Source organism: Ammospiza caudacuta, chromosome 22 (assembly GCF_027887145.1).
Source record: "Ammospiza caudacuta isolate bAmmCau1 chromosome 22, bAmmCau1.pri, whole genome shotgun sequence".
Taxonomy (NCBI): Eukaryota; Metazoa; Chordata; class Aves; order Passeriformes; family Passerellidae; genus Ammospiza; species Ammospiza caudacuta.
The window spans coordinates 8,754,978-8,774,699 of record NC_080614.1 but is presented as its reverse complement, the minus strand read 5'-3'; the positions used below and the strand labels follow the sequence as shown (position 1 = coordinate 8,774,699).

General features: G+C 43.1%; 2 protein-coding genes across 2 annotated transcripts; one reads left to right on the top strand and one right to left on the bottom strand.

Annotated features, from left to right (window-relative positions):
• Positions 1-241: 241 nt before the first annotated feature.
• On the bottom strand, positions 242-3,456 carry MRPL20 (mitochondrial ribosomal protein L20). Its single transcript, XM_058818843.1, has 4 exons — positions 3,233-3,456; positions 2,040-2,150; positions 1,693-1,770; positions 242-822 (listed from the first exon to the last, which is right to left on the bottom strand). The coding sequence occupies exons 1-4, from the start codon at positions 3,317-3,319 to the stop codon at positions 646-648; spliced, it is 453 nt and encodes a 150-aa protein (XP_058674826.1). The 5' UTR covers positions 3,320-3,456; the 3' UTR covers positions 242-645.
• A 3,817-nt stretch (positions 3,457-7,273) lies between these two features.
• Positions 7,274-10,335, top strand: TMEM88B (transmembrane protein 88B). The gene is made up of 2 exons (XM_058818559.1): positions 7,274-7,543; positions 10,093-10,335. The coding sequence occupies exons 1-2, from the start codon at positions 7,274-7,276 to the stop codon at positions 10,333-10,335; spliced, it is 513 nt and encodes a 170-aa protein (XP_058674542.1).
• Positions 10,336-19,722: the final 9,387 nt, after the last annotated feature.

Here is a 19,722-nt window from a genome sequence, read left to right as displayed (position 1 = left end):
ACTCTAGGCTGGTTTTTTGCTGTGCAGTGCCAGAACTCACCACAAAAATTGTTTCTCCACAGCAATTACAAAAAATTATCTTTATAAGTTCTTATAAAGTTCTTAAAACTACCTTTATAAGTTCTTATATGTGTCCTTAACACAGGGGCTGTGTGTGAGGGTTGACATCTTGCCCTCCCTCCATCCCCCAGCTGTATTTTCCCACTGAAGTGCCAAAATTAACACAAATTGTTTCCCCATAGCAGTTTTCAATAAAAATCTCTTTATTAAATCTTTAAAGTACAAACTATGCGTATCCTTAACTCCCAGGCTCCACCTGTGAGGGTCAACATTCCCTCCCATCCCAGTGTTCTCTCCATTCAGAATTCACCACACAAATCAAATTTATTTTCTACTAGCAGTTACCAAAAAGAAAATACCTTTATTAAGCCACTGTGTGGCCTGACTGCTAATCTAGAAGTGTGCTTTTAATTTAACGGGTTTCAGTGACAACAACACAGGGGAAAAGCCATCAAGGAGAAGCTTCACACCCACATGATCCTCAGAGGATTTGTTCCACATTTTCCATTTTTCAGCAGCAGTCCCACGACAGGTTTGCATCACAATCAAACCCCTGCTTCTAAAACACACACACAGGCTCTGACATCAATAGGAGTGGTGCACAATTCGTGAAAATATCCCCTCAGGTTCTTTTCCATCTCCCAGGGCAGCCAGGAACCCTTCCTGTCTCCTCCTCTGGGCTAAAGCTGCCAGGGATTTGAATGTCTTTGGCTCATAAATAGCCAAGTCAGCCAAAACTTTCCTGTTCAGCTCCACCTGGGACTAAAGGCAAGAAAAAATTGTTGGTTAAGGACTGTGATTTTTAGGAGCAACACTGCAATGCTTAGTTTTAAATATATTTAATTTAAATAGATTTTATTAAATATAGTAAAATTTTATTATTAAATAAAATTAAATGTATTAAATATAATGAACACCCTTTATTAAATATAATGAACACTCTTTACTGTTTATATAAACACCCTTCATTAAGTATGATTAAACACTCTTAAGGCTTAAGACCTGAGGTCTTAAAGCAGATTAACTTTTTTCTACCCTGTGCAATTTGGAGCTGTTTAAGACTGTCAGACACTCCCTGGCCATGGATGTCTCATTAACCTACCATGTAAAAATTATTTCCTGACTTTCTCTAAAGTTTTTCTGGTAGAAACCAAGAAGTGAAGAAAAATCTCTAATTCTGCCTCAAGGCCAGGTTAATCCATAGCATCCATTTCAGCTCAAAAAAAAAAAAAATTAAAACAGAATCAGCAAACTGAAACAAATTGTTTTAAAAACAAGGGACAATGGCACCAAGTTTCTGCATTCTCCACACTCACCAAATCACAATTATAATGAAAAAAATAAGGATTTCTTAGGTTTTTGAGGTTTTTGCTAACACAAGTTTTGTATTTTTAAATTTCTTGAAGTAAAAGGAAAAGCAGCTGTCACTGAATGCTCACAAAAAAGCATTTTAAAAATCCCATTCCTAAGTTTTGGGGACAGAACATGAGGTAAAGCCACAATGTTCACCAGGATAAAAGGGAAGAGAAATAGTTTAGGGCAGAACTTAGTTCCTGAAGTGGATGGAACTGCTTTCACAAGCCTTTCATCTCTCTAATTAGTAAATAATTATCCTCCAAACCACATCCTTACCTTGGCTAGGTTGCTTATGAAGGCTGGGTACTTCAAACCATGTTCAAGGGAAGCTGCCTCAATCCTTGTGATCCAGAGCTGAAGTTGTAAAAAACAATATATTGCATGATAAAACACTCTAAAATAAACCCTTGTCTGCCCACACTTATTAAATATAAATATAAATATAAATTATAATATTTTCATGGAATATCCTGAGCTGGAAGGGACCCACAAGAAAATGTTGCTTTAAACTCCAACTTTTCACTCATTTTTTTTAAATAAACCCCCCCAGAGTAAGAAAAGCAGCTGTTTCACTCCTGCCTGGCTCCCATTTTGATGTTTCCACCCAACACTTTGCTCTTTACCGCTCTGAGGAATCTCTTCTTCTCCCTCCTGGCCTTGGTGGACTTCACGAAAGCCCTGCGGACGCTCCTCACTGCCAGCTTGTAGCAGCGGTTCTTCCTGCCTCGAAAATGCTGCAAAAAACCCCCATAATGGTCTTATTTAATTAATTTAAATATATAACACTAATAAAGCTCATTTGCATTCCCAGTTCTGCATAATGACGATCACGGAAACCTTCACAAGCACCCCCTAAGCCTTCAGCTGGCACATAATGAAAATATTCTTTTTATCTTGGAAATATATGAAAAATAATATCATATGGAATATAATAGCATGGAAATATAATTTTTTTCATGAAAAATCTGAAGCTGAGGAGTTGGAGCAGGGCGGAAAAATCTCAGCTTAGCAGAGGCAAAACCAGGCCTCGCTTTGGGCTGTGGTTCTGTGGGAAAGGCAATTACAAAATCATACACTGAATTCACATATTTATCCTCATTCCTCAGCTCCCCTCTGTTGTGTTTTTAGGAACACAGGGATTAGGAAGGAACATTTATCAAACAGAAAAAAAATTAAATTTGTCCTCTGCCATCCCTCTAACGCAACACAGGAGAAAGCAGCCAGTGCTGCACCAGGAATAACTGATACTGTGGGCAGCTTAGGTGCTACAAAACCAAAATATTCTCATTTCCTTCAACTTTTCTATCTCAGCATTACAGCAAGATGTAATTTTAAGAATTTTATCATAGTGCCTAGGATGCCCTTGAGAAAGGTTAATTCCTAGCCTCAGCATAGCAGCTTGAACTCCAGCAGAAATCCAAAATGCACTTGAGAACAAGGTTAATTTTTTCTTTGCCCAGAAAAACAAACAAAGCAAAAACACTCAGAAGGAAACACAACCAGCCCAGCTGTATTTAATGAAACACAGACCACTTTTATAGCAAGAGAAAAGCCCGGAATGGTTCGGGTGCACAAGGGAGCTCCGAGCACAGCCAGTGCCAGCCCTGCTGTGGGCAGGGACCCCTCAGGCCGCTCCACAGCCCTTGCAGCCCTGCAGGGCTGGGGCATTCCCGGCCTGCTACGGGCAGGGATCCCTCGGGCTGCTCCAGAGCCCTTCCAGCCCTGCAGGGATGGTGCATTCCCGGCTCCGGGACCGTGCCCGGGGCACAGGGCAGTGCCGGGGACGCGGGGACAGCGGCGGGGACCCCGCACTCACCCGCGCGTACTTGAGCACCTCCTGCACCCTCCAGAAGCGATCCGAGAGGCGGCTGCGCAGCCAGCGCGCCGCGCTCAGCACCACCATGGCTGCGGCACGGTGCCCGCCTGCTTTCCTGTGTTCCTGCCTTCCTGCCTTCCTTCCGGGGCGGCACCGACCTGCCCGGTCCTCCCTGAGCCTGCCTTCGAGCCTGGCCGGGCTTCCTCTGAGCCGGCCCCCGCTGCTTCTTCTGATCCTGTCCCCGAGCCTTCCCGGAGCTTCCTTTGGACCTGCCCTTGGTTATTCCTCTGATCCTGCCCCCCAGCCTTCCCGTCCTTTTTCCAGTCCTTCTCCCGGTTCTTCCTCTGATCCTTCCTCCGGTCCTACCCGCGAGCCTTCCCGGTTCTTCCTCTGATTCTGCTCCCGAGCCTTCCCCGTCCTTTTTCCAGTCCCTCCTCCGGTCCTTCCTCTGATCCTTCCTCCGTTTCTGCCCCCGAGCCTTCCTCGTCCTTCCCCCGATTCTTCCTCCGGTCCTTCCTGTGGTTTTTCCTCCAGTCCTTCCCCTGAGCCTTCCCGGACCTTCCTCTAGTCCTTCCTCCGGTCCTTCTTCCAGTCTTTTCCCCGGTTCTTACCCCGGTCCATCCCCCGAGCCTTCCCGGTCCTTTCCCCGGTCCTTGCCCAGATCCTTCCCGGTCGTTCTTCCAGCCCTTCCTCCAGTTCTTCCCCCTTCTCCCGATCTTCCCCTTGCCCTTCCTCCAGTCCTGTCCCCAGCCCTTTTCCCGGCCCCTTTCCCGGTCATTCTCCGGCTTTTCCACCTCCCTCATCTCCTCTCTCACAGCACAGTGCCTTTGCCCCGTGCTGGGCATCCTCTGCCCCAGCCCGAGTTCAGCCATGGAATCACGGAATATCCTGAGTAGGAAAGGACCCACAGGGATCATCCAGCCCTGCGCCCAGCCCTGCACAGACACCCCAAAATTCCACTCTGTGCATCCCTGAGAGCGTTGTCCAAACCCTCCTGGAGCTCTCATTCCCTGGGGAGCCTGGGCAGTGCCCCAGAACTCTCTGGGGGAAAAACCTTTCCCAAAATCTGACCTAAACCTCCCCTGACACAGCTCCAGCCATTCCCTCAGGTCACCAGAAACCTTCACCTTTGGGTGAAGAACCTTTTACCTGACCCCAGCCCTCTGTTGTGCCCTCACCACCTGCCTGAGGTGTGACCAAGGCAGCCAAAACCCACAGCTCAGCTGGAAGCAGGCACACACACTGGGGTTGTACCAAAATCCCCTGGAAAAAGGAGCTGGGCTGCTTGGAGTGTGCATTCCCACAGCTCAGTGAGGAATTTGGGATTTTGCATCCCCAGCAGTGCTCCAGCCACCAGTGTGAGCAGGTTTGGTGTTGTTTTCAGTGGCTGGAAGGATTCCATGGTGGGTAACAAACCTTACATCATCCTGCAAGGGTTAGGGTTGGAGAATGGGACACATAAATGGAAAATTTATGAGCTGTGCAAACCACAAGATGGTGCTGCCAGAAAATGATTCCATGGGAGCAGCAGTCTCAGCATCAGAGAACTGACGGATTTTTTAAAATCATCACCACTTCCAGCATCTCAAAGCAATCTTGCTCCTGTTGTAAACTGCTCCATCATCAATCATCAAGATCTTCCCCACTTCTGGGAAAGTTCTTGTCAAGAATGTGGAAATTTCAGAGAAATCTTTCTCAATATCGCTGAGGTTTGTCTGACACAAAGTTCACTTGGTTATTACAAGAACCAGTAGACAATAAATGTACAGAACACAATTTTCAGACCTCCCTGAAAAGGTTAAAATACATTTTCAGACCTTCCTGAAAAGGTTAAAACACATTTTCATGACAGCAAAAGAACTTTGGAAAGTTTCCCTGGATTTAGCAAAGCTTCTTAGAATTTTTGGCACTTTTATGAATGCTTAAATTGTATTTCACCACACCCTGTGCCATCACCAGCAGATGGTAAAAGCAGCTGTACGATTTTTAGCTGCCCAGCCCTGAGTTAATCTTTCCACGGTTTAAGCCTAAAATTGATTTCTCTTCCTATAGTTTTGAGTTTGGGTTCTTTCTGTTTGTGACTCCTCCTTTTTTTCCACTTCAAGTTTGAAAAATATTATGTCTTTAAATCTAACCAGAATTTAGACAGGCAGAGGAACCACTGAGGCTCCCAGAGCTCCCTACCACTTGTCACATTTATGGTTTCCTACACAGCTCCAGATTTTATTATTAACGCTCTCTCTGGCCTGTGCAGCCCTGAAAACAGGATGGATCCAGCAGTTATTTCCCCTGGGATGTCTGGACAGATCTGAGAAGAGATTTCACATTTTGCAGCTTGAGTGGAGGCTGCTGCCCTGCAAACCCCCCTGGGAGCCATCCAGCCCTGGAGTGCAGGGAAGAACAGGATGGAAATGGACTTGTCACACTCTGCTCTCTGCTTCAGAGCTTGTTTCTCTCTGTGTTTTTTAATATCTCTCTCTTATTACTGCCACTCTATCTTGGAGGCTGCACAGGCACGGAGATGAGGCTGAAATTCTTAAATAATATTGATCTTATGAGGGAGATGAAATAATTGATAATTGCTGTGCCTCCTCTACAAGAGTATCAATATGTTCTGCAAACAATACCAAATGACTGCAGGGGACAGATGATTTCTGAGGAATACAGTGATTATTATCAATTTCTCTTAGGGTTTTTTTTCCTTTATTTAATCTAGAGAGGAATTTTAGAAAATGAACCAGAGGCAGAATAATTAAAGTTGGAGAGGGACCATCTTGACCCGGGGATGGATGGCTGGAGCGTGGGGAGGCAGATGTGGAGGATTGGCCAGCACAGAGAGCACTGAGGCTGTTCTGTAAACACAGCAAAGCTGAGCTCAGAAGGGACCTCAGTGCTGGGAGTGAGTGGCTGCAGTGACAGCAGCACACACTGCTCCCATCCCTGCTGCACGGGAGCTGGGAAACAGCTCCTGCCCTTCCTCTGCTCTGCTCACCTCCCTGGGGCGAGACCTGGGCAGGAACATCTGCTTGGATACACCTGGAGAGCGTGGAAAGGTGATTTGAAGACAAGGAGCTGCCTGGGGGTCCCGAAACCTGATATTCTGAACACCTAAATCTGATATTCTGAGCACCTAAGCCTGATCTGCTGAACATCTGAGCCTGATCTGCTGAACACGTGAGCCTGACATCCTGAGCATCTAAGCCTGATATTCTGAACACCTGAGTCTGATATTCTGAATTTAAGCCTGACATCCTGAGCATCTAAGCCTGGTATTCTGAGCACCTGAGCCTGAAATCCTGAACATCCTAGTCTGATATTCTGGACACCTAAACCTGATATTCTGAGCCTAAGCCTGATCTGAACACCCGAGCCTGATCTGCTGAACACCTGAGCCTGACATCCTGAACATCCAGGCGTGATATTCTAAACACCTGAGCCTGAAATCCTGAAGATCTAAGCCTGAACATCTACGGCTGATATTCTGAACCTAAGCCTGATACTCTGAACATCTGAGCCTGATATTCTGAATTTAAGCCTGATATCCTGAGCATCTAAGGCTGATATTCTGAACCTAAGCCTGATATTCTGAACACCTGAGCCTGAAATCCTGAACCTAACCCTGACATGCTGAACCCAAACCTGACATCCTGACTACCCAGCTGAGCTCCAAGTTGGAGGGGGATACCAAAGCCCACTGAGCAGCCCATCACAGCCACCACAGCCACCCTTTGGGACCTCTTGGGATCGGAATTTTGGGAAAAACAACAGCAAAATTCAGCAGGACTCAGGATTCTAAACCAAAATAAAAATTACTGCCAAACTTCCAGCAGATCTGCTTTGGGAGAGGCTGGGAAAAGCATCTGAAAGGAAGCAAATTGTGTTGAGCAGGGAGACCTTTCCTTGCTGCCCCACGATGATCTCTGCCTGAGGGCTCCTGAAGGAGACAGAAGAACCCTTTGCAAGCTCCTTCCCACCTCTGCCAGACCAAAAGCAAGGAAATACTTTTGGAGAAGAGCGTGGCTTGGTGGACCTCCTTGAAGGATGCCCGGCCAGGAGCCTGAGGACTTTGGAGCAGAAATCCCGTCAGAAAAATCCCGAATGATCCCTGGCCTCCCCCCGTACGACATGGACGAGCAGCTCCTGCCCAGGCAGCCCCGCAGCCCCTGCTGCTGCCTGGCCTGGACCCTGCTGATAGGAACCATGAACTGCCTGGTTTTCCTCCTGAATTTGCTCCTGATGTTTGTGATCTTCACCGTCGTGCTCCTTCCTACCATCGTGGTGGTTTACTTTGGCTTCCAGTGCCACTCCCAGGTAAGAGCCACTCCTCAAGGGCAGGGCCACACCTGAGGGTCCCTCTGAGCCCCAGCTGAGCAGTGCCTGGAAAGGACAGGAAAATTCCTCAGGGTTTGGCTTTGGGCACAGATTTTTCCCTGTGTGTGAATAGCTTGGGCTGACAAGGACAGGTATTGTGGGAAATTGGGCAGTGGAGTGGTGTTCCCATGGAAATTGGGCAGTGGAGTGGTGTTCCCATGGAAATTGGGCAGTGGAGTTGTGTCCCCATGGAAATTGGGCAGTGGAGTGGTGTTCCCATGGAAATTGGGCAGTGGAGTGGTGTTCCCATGGAAATTGGGCAGTGGAGTTGTGTCCCCGTGGAAATTGGGCAGTGGAGTTGTGTCCCCATGGAAATTGGGCAGTGGAGTTGTGTCCCCATGGAAATTGGGCAATGGAGTTGTGTCCCCATGGAAATTGGGCAGTGGAGTTGTATCCCCACGGAAATTGGGCAATGGAGTTGTGTCCCCATGGAAATTGGGCAGTGGAGTTGTTTCCCCCTGGAAGTGCCAAGCAGAGGTGCCAGGTGAGGTGAACGCACTCCCTGCCCTGATGGAATTGCTGTTTGCATTTTAATTTCACAATTATTTCTCTCTTCCCTGGGATTTCTGTCACTGAGAGCTCCAGAGCTCACAGCCCTGCCTGGGCTCTGGTGGGGTTTGCTGCTTTCTGTTGAGTTAAATTTAAGATCCATTAGGATCTGCCTAATTAGGATCAGTAAAATCTGACAGGATATCTAATCCCCTTCTTGTGCCAATCTAACATTCCTGCTCCCAACAATTCTGTGCATTCCTCACACCAAAAATAAGACTCCTTTGTCCATCCAGGCTCTGTTTGCTGCCCTCTGCATTGCATCATTTCCTTATTTACCAATCCCTTCTTGCTATATTCCTTTAAACACTTTTGGGATCAGCTGACCAAAAGCAATTCCCTGTTTTCCTTGCAGGCTTGGGTAGTTACACCAGCTCAATGTGCCTTTTTCATAAGTCATAAACAGGGACTGAAAATGGGAAAAAACCCTCCCAGAACTGCCCCTTCCAGCTTCCCTCACCTTGGAAAACCTCGAGTTCTGCTTTGCACACACACTCAGAGGCTTTGAGGAGATGCAGAATGTTTCTGAGTGCAGCCAAGTGCGCCAGAAGTGAAAACTGCTGGGAGCTGTGAGGAGATTTTTAAACTCAGCTTTTCCTTCAATGCAATCATAGCAAGGAATTGTGGCTTCGGCAGAGCAGTCTCTGACTTCGGGCCACGGTTTTTGAGTGGCTCCCCAGCAGCCAGGGGCTGATTTCTATTTCTGCACTGCAGCTCCATTAGATGGATTTATTGTTGGGTTTTAGCATGATTGTGTTCCCTTCACTGCTGAAAGGAGAAAAGAATAAAGTCAGAGGCTGCCTGCAGCATTTGGAGTGCAGAACAAGCGAGTGCCAGCATGAAAGGAGGGCTCTGAGCACCACTCAGGCTGGCCCAGAGAGGTTTTCTTTGCAAGTGGTCATTTCTGGCAGGGTTTTCAGGCAGAAATGAGTGTACACAGAGAGCAGAACACAAAGGGCTCTGGAGAGCCATGGAATGAGCAGAATCTGTCTGCAGAATCTAACAGATTTCTTTATTTCTATATTTATTTTATTTATATATTCATATATAATTTATATTTATTTTATTTATATTAAAAGATATATATTATATAAATTTATAGTATAATATCTTTTAAATAAAATTAAATAGATGTTATTTTATTTATTTATTTATTGTTCTTCCCAGCGTTGTGCCACCCACACCAATGTAGCACCAGGAGGTTTTTTTGATTTGGTTTGTGCCTATCCAATGCTATTGGATGACTGAATAAAATGAGAGTTCCCTGCTCCAGGGTCAGGGCGCAGTGCTCCTGTCTCACAGGGAGAATTAAAAGCTTGATTAAGATGTGATTTCTGTCACAGACTGTGCCTGAGGATTGCTCAGCTCTGAGAGAGGGAGCAAAAGAAAAATGTTTTTTTTTTCCATGGAAACATTGGAAACTCAGGGGTGTTTTGGCCACTGCTGTCAGCACCAGGCCACATGACAGGGGTGGCTCTGGCAGAGTTGGGTTAATGGGGGACTTCTCACAGAATCCACAGAATCACAGAATTCTCAGAATCCCCAGGATGGAAGAGACCTTAAAGACCATTGAGTCCAACCCAGCCCTGGCACCCAGTGCCGCATCCAGGCTTTGTTAAACACACCCATGGATGGGGACTGCAGCACCTCCCCGGGCAGCCATTCCAGAACTTTATCACCTTTCTGTAAAAAACTTTATCCCCTTTCTGTAAAAAACTTTATCCCCTTTCTGTGAAAAACTTCTTCCCAATATCCAACCTGAATTTCCCTTGGTGCAGCTCAAGGCTGTGTCCTCTGGTTCTGTCATTTCCTGGAGAAAGAGGAACCCCAACCCACACCCACCTTGCAGGGATTTGTAGACAGTGCTTTTTTTGTTGGTCACTTTTTGGAGCTCTTTCCCCACGTTCTGATCCTGGCTGTGCCTCTCTGTGCCCCCACAGGTGCTGCACTCCTCCGCCCGCTACTGCAAGAGCCTCCTGGACGACAACAGCTCCTCTGCCCTCATCATCCTGGGCTTTGTCATCATGTCCCCGCTGCTGGTGGTGGCCATGGCCATCTACTGCAGCCTGGCCCGGCGCCTGCAGCTGCTGGTGTGCTTCCAGCCCTACAGCCTGGCCCTCTACAAGGGGGGCCGCTGCTGCTGGGCCGGGGGCTGCAGCCGCCAGCTCAAGGCCTGGGTGTGAGCCTGCAGCACCAGCGGGGTCCCCTCCCTGTGCCCCATCATCATCATCATCATCATCCTCGGCCCTCCGTGGGGAGGTGTCACTCCTCGGCCTGGGCACACTGTGGTGTATCCCAAAAAATCCCCCAAAAATCCCCAAAATCTGCAATGGAGTGGAAACACGCGTGGGACAGGTGTGGGGAGGGCAGGGCAGCTTCATCCTCCTATAAATCAAGGAAATCACCCTTTGGATTATCCCCAAAATCCCAGGGCAGCTTCATCCTTCCAAATCCCCCTCTGGTTTATCCCAAAAATCCCCAAAATCTGCAACAGAGTGGGAGACACAGAGTGGGACAGGTGTGGGGTGGGCAGGGCAGCTCCATCCTCCTAAATCACTCTGTGATTTCTCCCAAAAATCCCCCAAATCTGCAATGGAATGGAGACACAGTGTGGGACAGGTATGGGGAGGGCAGGGCAGCTTCATCCTTCCGAATCCCCCTCTGGTTTATCCCAAAAATCTGCAACTGAGTGAAAATATAGCATGGGACGGGCGTGGGGTGGGCAGGGCAGCTTCATCCTCCTAAATCAAGGAAATCACCCTGTGGTTTATCCCAAAAAATCCCAAAAATCTGCAACAGAGTGGAAACACAGTGTGGGACAGGTGTGGAGAGGACAGGGCAGCTTCATCCTTCCAAATCACCCTGTGGTTTACCCCAAAAAACTCCAGCTGAGGGAAAATACAGTGTGAGACAGGTATGGGGTGGGCAGGGCAGCTTCATCCTCTTAAATCCCCTGTGCTTTATCCCAAAAATCCCAAAAATCTGCAATGGAATGGAGACACAGTGTGGGACAGATGTGGGGAGGGCAGGGCAGCTTCATCCTCTTAAATCCCCTGTGGTTTATCCCAAAAATCCCAGGGAAGCTTCATCCTCCTAAATCACCTTCTGGTTTATCCCAAAAATCTGCAATGGAGTGGAAACACACGTGGGACAGGTGTGAGGTGGGCAGGGCAGCTTCATCCTCCTAAATCAAGAAAATCACCCTGTGCTTTATCCCAAAAGTCCCAAAAATCTGGAACAGAGTGGAGACACAGCATGGGACAGGTATGGGGTGGGCAGGGCACCTTCATCCTCCTAAATCCCCCTCTGGTTTACCCCAAAAATCCCAGGGCAGCTTCATCCTTCCAAATCCCCCTGTGGTTTATCCCAAAAATCCCAGGGCAGCTTCATCCTTCCAAGTCCCCCTGTGGTTTATCCCAAAAATCCCAGGGCAGCTTCATCCTCCTAAATCCCCCTGTGGTTTATCCCAAAAATCCCAGGGCAGCTTCATCCTCCTAAATCCCCCTGTGGTTTATCCCAAAAATCTGGAACTGACTGGAAACACAGGTGGGACAGGTGTGGGGTGGGCAGGGCAGCTCCATCCCCCTAAATCCTCTCTGCTGTTGTTTTCGGTGTTATTTTTGGTGTTGTTTTTGGTGTTATTTTTGGTGTTGTTTTTGGTGTTGTTCCTGCCATCACTGCCTGCTGTCCCCTTTGTCCCCTTCAGAGCCATTCCCAGTTTTCTGTACAAATAAAGTTTGTGCCCAATCCCTCCTGAGGAGTTTGCTGTGTCTCAAAGCCCTCCTGCAGCAGAACCACCTCTTGTTCTCCGCTCTGTGGCACTGTGAGGTAAAATGGAATTTTTGTTCTCTATCTGATGATTTTCTTTTAATTTTTATTTAAAAAAAAATCAATTTTCTGGTTGATTTTTCCTGCTATTTGCCCTGATACCACCCAGAGGAATAACCAGGGGTGGCTACAGGGGGGAGTGAACTGGAGAGGGAAAAAAAGGAGGTTTTTTTATTTGGTTTGACAAACAAGCTGACATTTTCTGACAAGCCTGAAGAAAAACAAGAAAGTTCTGTTCCAGGCAGGGAGATCTGCTGGAGGATAATGAGGTTTTGCCTGAGGGCTCTGTCTGCTCACTGGGTACAGATATTTGATATGAGCTGCTGTTCCTTTTGCTCGCCTGTTGTTTAATCCACCTGCTTTTAAAAGGAAAACATCCCTCAGTGTGGTAGGGCTGCAGAGAAACCCAGAGTTATTTGTTACAGCCTCCCCAAGAAAGCAAAATTGTATTTCAGTTGGCATTTAATATATATAAAATAAAAATATAAAATAAAAATATGAAATATAATATATTAAATATAAAATACTCCACAGAGTATTTTATATTTTATATTTTATATATTATATATATTAAATTAATTTTATTCCTTTAATTTGAATTAAATTAATTTAATATATGAATTTAATATATGAATTTTGGGGGATAAATTTCCCAGCAGTGCTGCAGCTCCGGGGTGAAGCTGAATTCATCCCACCAAGAAGCAGCAAAACTGTGAAATTGCGCTGGTGCTGAGCCACTCCACAGCAAGAGGGGAAAACAGGAGACCAAAAAAATCTAATTTTTTATCCCAGAAAAGCCTTGAAGGAGAGAGGAAACCAATCCCAAAGCTGTGTTGGTGCTGAGCCACTCCAGAGCAAGATATTGATTAAAAGGAAAAACAGGAGACCAAAAAATCAATTTTTTTTTATCCCAGAACAGCCTTGAAGGAGAAAGAAAACCAATCCCACCAAGAAGCAGCAACTCTGTGCTGGTGCTGAGGGGAAAACAGGAGACCAAAAAAATCAATTTTTTTAATCCCAGAACAGCCTTGAAGGAGAGAGGAAAACAATCCTAGCAAGAAGCAGCAAAGTTGTGCTGGCGCTGAGCCACTCCACAGCAAGATAATGATTAAAAGGAAAAACAGAAGACAAAAAAACCCAAATTTTTTTTTGAAGGAGAGAGGAACCTCCTCTGCTGGATGAGGCTGCTCAGAGAACCCCGTGGACATCCTGGAGAGCAGAAAATTCCCTCTAAATCCTGGCCAAGTGTTTTCCTCTGGCTGCAGACATTTCCATGAGGTCACTCTTGGAGCTCCTCCCGTGGCTGGAACGTTCAGAACCAGAAACTGAAATGTTTGGGGCTTTGTGATGCTCCTGTGGCTCACTCTGTGGGGCAAAAGGGGCTTTGTAGGGTTTGGGATCATGCAGGGTTTGGGATCATGCAGGGTTTGGGATCCTGTAGGATTTGGGATGCTCCAGGATTTGGGATCACGCAGGGTTTGGGATCACGCAGGGTTTGGGATCATGCAGGGTTTGGGATGCTCCAGGATTTGGGATCCTGTAGGATTTGGGATCTTCCAGGATTTGGGATCCTCCAGGGTTTGGGATGCTCAAGGATTTGAGATCCTCCAGGATTTGGGATCCAGCAGGGATTAGGATCCTGTAGGGTTTGGGATCCTCCAGGATTTGAGATCCTCTAGGATTTGAGATCCTGGAGAATCCTGCAGGATTTGGGACCATGCTCAAGGATTTGGAACCTTCCAGGATTTGAGATCCTGCAGGGTTTGGGATCCTGGAGGATCCTGCAGGATTTGGGACCATGCTCAAGGATTTGGAACATTCCAGGGTTTGGGATCCTCCAGGATTTTGGATCCTGCAGGGTTTGGGACCTTGCAAGGTTTGGGATCTTCCAGGATCTAGGACCCTGCAGAATTTGGGATCTGCCAGGGTTTGGGACCCTGCAGGATTTGGGATCCTGCAGTGTTTGGGATTCTGCAGGGTATGGGATCTTCCAGGATTTGGGATCCTCAAGAATTTGGGATCCTGCAGGATTTGGGACCATGAAGGATTTGGGATCCTGCAGGATTTGGGACCATGAAGGATTTGGGATCCCACAGGATTTGGGATACTCCAGGATTTGGGACTCTCCAGGGTTTGGGATCCTGCAGGGTTTGGGATCCTCCAGGATTTGGGACCATGAAGGATTTGGGATCTTCCAGGATTTGGGATCCTGCAGAGTTTGAGATGCTCAAGAATTTGGGATCCTCCAGGATTTTGGATCTTCCAGGATTTGGGATCCTGCAGGGTTTGGGACCCTGCAGGGTTTGGGATGCTCCAGGATTTGAGACTCTCCAGGATTTGGGATCCTTCCTGCCTCAGTCTCCATCTCCCCTGCTCCTTGCAGAGCTGCTCCCAGCAAAGTCCTGTCACCCTGATTAATGATCAGCTGTTAAAAAGATGATTCAGGACTATACACTTAATTAACGATTAATTAATGATCAGCTGTACCAAAAGATGATTCAGAATTATACACTTAATTAATGATCATCTCTAACAAAAGATAATTCCAGGAATCCTTGGATCTGCTTTTTGATCTGCAGCCCTGGAAAAACGCCGGATTCAGGGCAGGGTCTGACATGTGGGGTGAAAAATTGTGATTTTTGCTGGGTTAATTATGAAACTGCAGCAGTGGGGTCTCCTCACACCCTCCATGGATTGGGCCAGGAGAGAACAGGGGAGAACCCCAGAATTCCACCAGAATTTGGAGATTTCCAGGAATTCCCTGAAGGGAGAGAAACCTTGATGGAAGCAGTAACATGAATAATCAGAGGGGCTGCTTTAATAAAATTAATAAAAAACCTCACTTTAATAAACTCACTTTAATAAACTCACTTTAATAAACTTAATAACTTTAATAAAAAGGGATCAAAAAATTCCCTTTTTCATTAAAATTTCGCGGTTCAATTTCCCTTGTTTTCCCCTCTGGGACATTTTCCCCTCCTGTTCCAGGCGTTCCCTCCATTCCTGCCCGGCTTGCAAACCCTGGAGATGGTGGAAAAAGGAGAAAATAAATCAGGAGAGAAGCTCTGGGTGGCTTTTTTTGGCCAAGCAGTGTCCTTGACAGGTGCCAGGAAGCCGAGCAGAGGCAGAAAAATCCCCATGTGTGAGAGAAGTCTGCAAAACAGGATCTGCCACGCTTCCTCCCTCTTTTCCACCCCATTTGTACTGAAATATCTGCAGATTTTTTATTTACAGCAATATCTGGTTGTCCTTTGGAGAAAATGGAAGTGGAAGTTCTGAGTGGATGGCTGGAATTGCAGATTTTCAGAGAACTGAGTGGAAATTTCAGGGAAATTTTCAGGATTTGGTGTGGCTGCAGCTGGTTTTGCTTTTCCCATTTTTCTCAATTTTTAGTGGCATTCCCAGAGACCCATCCCATTTTGGGGGGATTTTTAGGGTCATTCTTCAGGATTTTGCTGTAAATGCAGATTTCCACATATGGCTGATCTGTTCAGAACCCTCAAACTCTGAGCCCCTCAATTCATCCCTCATTTCCCCATAATTCCTCCCAGGAATTCTTCCTTCCTAATGCTTCTTCCTGGATTTTATTTTATTTTATTTTTATTTTTATTTTTTATTTTTATTTATTTTATCCCCGTTGGCAAGTAGGGAATGTGGATGGGCTCTGCATTCACATTCTACCTCTTCTTTCTTGGCTGGAAAAGCAAATTTATCTTGCAGAAAGAGCCTGATCCACCATATGATATAAAGGTCTTTTTGAATTTTATATATATATTATATAGATATAGATATAGATAGATATATTTGAGTTTTTTTGATATCAGGGTCTTTTTGAGGTCTTCCTGCACCTGTGGAAGAGCAGAAAGGACATTTCTGCCCAACAATTTCACTTATTTGTGGCTGAAAAAGCAAATTTATCTTGCATAAAGAGCCTGATCCACCATGTGATATAAAGGTCTTTTCGAATTCTATTTCTATTTCTAGGTATAGGTATATTTCTATTTATAGGTATATTTCTATTTGTATTTATATATTGTTTATATTTTTCATATATTTATATATATTTTTATATACATTTATGTATATTTATATATATATATATAATATTGATTTGAGCTTTTTTTATATCAGGGTCTTTTTGAGGTCTTCCTACACCTGTGGAAGAGCAGAGAGGACATTTCTGCCCAACGATTTCACTTCTTTATGGCTGAAAAAGCAAATTTATATTGTAGAAACAGCTTGACCACCCCGTGGCAGAGCAGAGAGGAGATTTCTGCCCCTGATTTGTGGGGGAATTTTTGTTCTCTGCTTGTTCTTTCATCGTTCAGGAATTCCTGCAGCCAGCTCTGGAACAAAAGTCCTTTATGCCCAGAAGAGATGGGGATTGTTTGGGATTTGTGATTTGCACAAATCTCCTTTTCTGGAATTGCAGTTTGTGCCCAGGCTGGCATGGGAGGAAGGACAGAGAGCCCCCCACTGTCCTGGCATTGCCTGGGCAGCAAATTAAAATGAGAAATGAATTTTTTGTGGGGAATTTTTAAAGCCCTAAAAGAAGGCCTGGGGGTTCCTGCTGCACTCTGCATCCATGCAGAGGGAAAAAGCAAAAAAATAAAAATAAAAAACCAAAAACAACAACAAGAAACACACAAAAAACCCAAAAAAACCAAATTTAAAAAAACAAAAACAAAAAACATCCACCCAAAAAACCCAAAAGGAAAACCCAAAAAACCAAACCAACCCAACCAACCCAAATCAAAGAAAAACCAAATAAAACACCCCAAAACCAAACTGAACCCAAACCAAGTAAACCTAAACCAACAAAACCCTCCCAAAAAACCAAAACAAAAAAACCCAAAAGACCAAACCAAATAAAAAACCAAAAAAAAAAACAAAACAAAAAAACCCAAAAAACCAAAGAACCAAACCAACCCAATGAACCCAAACCAAAAAACTTAAACCAACAAAAACCAAAGAAAAATCCCCAAAAACCAAACAAAAAAAGAAACAAAAAAACACCCAAAACCCTGAAAAAAAAAACAAAAAATCAAACAAAAAAACCAAACAAAAAAGACCCCAAAAAACCAAACCAAAAAACCAACCAACCCAAACCAAAAAACCTAAACCAACAAAAACCCCCCCAAAAAAACAAAAATCCCCTCAAAAACCAAACCAAAGCCAAACAAAAAAAGCCTAAACCAACAAAAAACCCCAAAAAACCCAAGAAACCAAACCAAACCAAACAAAAAACCAAAAGGAAAACCAACCAAAACAAAAACCCCAAAAAGTAACAGACCATAAAAGAAAAATCCAAAAATCCCCAAAACAAACCAAAAAATAAACAGTAATAAAATAAACCAAAAACCCACCCCAAATTGTTGTTTTTGGGGTTTTTTCTCTCTTCCAGACACACAAACGCAGGAGATCAGAGCTCCTGACGTGGGTGGAAATCCCTCAGGAAGCTCCGGCCTGAGGAGATTCTCCTAAATTTGGCTTTTGCACAGCTCTGGGCTCTGCTGACAGGATGGAGCCAGGACAAAGAGCCCAGAAATAAAGGAAATTATCCAAAGAATAGGCTGGGCTAAAAATGGAGCTGCGTCTGCACAGCTCCGCGGGATGCTCAGAACCGAGTCCAGGTTTTGGAGTTGTTTGGGTTCCTGGTGAGGAAAGGGAAAAAAACTGAGGAAAAAAGCACTCAAATCCTGATCCTGAAGGAAATGGAGCAGGAATTTCAAATTTTTGAGGATTTTTTTTTTTTGCTGGAGGTTCTCAGGGAGGAACGTGAAAGGTTGGATTTGGATTGAAGGAAGGATGAGCTGCATGGAAAAGTTGGTTCAGGCAGATCTGAATCAGCCTCTTGTCCCTGTGAAGATTTCGACAGAATCTTGCAGCTTTTGGAAGAGGGGAAGAAACTCAGAGAGGTGCACTTTATTAAAATTTAATATAAGTTATAATTTTATATAATATAATATATATAATATATATAATATATAATATATAATATATAATATATAATATATTATATATTATATATTATATATTATGTGTTATATGTTATATATTACATATTACATATTATATATTATATATTATATATTATATATTATATATTATATATTATATGTAGTATAATTATTAATTTAAAAAAGAATTTTATAGAATTTAAATGATAAATAATATAAATTTTAATATATTATAGTTAAACATTTATATATTTACTTAATATATTAATATTAACATTAAATATAATAAAATCAATATATAAGTATGTGTTTATAATGTACATTTATTTATATATATTTATAATATATTAATAAGTCTATTTAATATATGTTATAATATATTTAAATATATTAAAATACATTTTTAATATAAATGTTAATTAGGAGATAGTTCATTATATATATTATTCATTATATATTTCTAATGTATTATAATATAATCTTTTATAAATACATAATGAATAATATCTATTTATATATATCATTATATACTATTATATATAATAGTATAGTTATATATTAATATATTATAATATTAATAATATATAATATATGTAATATATTATATGTAATATCTATCAATATAATATATAATATATAATATATAATATAGAATATAGAATATAGAATATATAATATATAATATATAATTATATTATATATTATGCTATATTATATATATTATATTATATTATATATTTTATATATAATATATAATATAAAATATATAATATATTATATATTATATATATTATATACAGTATATATGTTATATATACTGTATATAATATATTTTATATTTGTATATATTCGATAATACTATAATATTAGAGATATACATTATAATATTATATATAATATTTTAATATAGTGTTTATAATAATTTAAATATTATTGAATCATAGTTTTATAACGGTAATATAAATTTTAATGTCATTTTTAATACAGAATTTTTAAATTCAGAAATTTTAAAATATATAAATCTATGAAATCACTCCCAATCTCTTCACAGAAACAAGGAGGAGTAATTCCCAGCCCTGCTTATCCTCTGCGAAACATAAAACTGGTGTTTGTGAGATGTAAACACTTCTATTTTTGTTGTTTGTCTTCCAAGTCAAGCAAAAATAAGAGATGACTCCAGGCTGAGCCCTGCCTGACCCGCTGGTAACTGAGAAGTGACAGAGCCAGGCCTGACCCAGGCTGGCATTTCTGGGCTCAGCGAGATGAACCCGGAGCCCTTGGCCTGCAGATGAGCACAAATTAATGAGCAGAAATTAATTAATCAGCAGAAATCACCTTCAAAGTGGGAGAACTTGTGAGAAATGCTGCTCACTTCCAAAAAAATTGAGAAAGGTTTATTAAAACCTTATCAAAAAATACAACAGAAGAATGAATGGAGAAAATATAACAGCACCAGAGCAGAGGATTTTTCCCACCAGGATTTTTTGCCTTTTAACCCTTTAAATTCTGCCCCAAATTTCTGCCCATGAGCTCTTTCTTCTCTGTCCATGGTGGAGTTTAAACCCTTTAATCTTGATTGTTGGTCAGGTGCTGCCACAGTGACAATCCCACCCTCCCAAATGTCCCAAACCCTGATAACAACACAAGAGCGGTAAAACATCACTAAAAATCTATAAAATATAACTAAAAATCTATAAAACATAACAAAAATCTATAAAACATAGCTATAAATCTATAAAACATAATTATAAATCTATAACCTATAACTTCAAATCTATAACA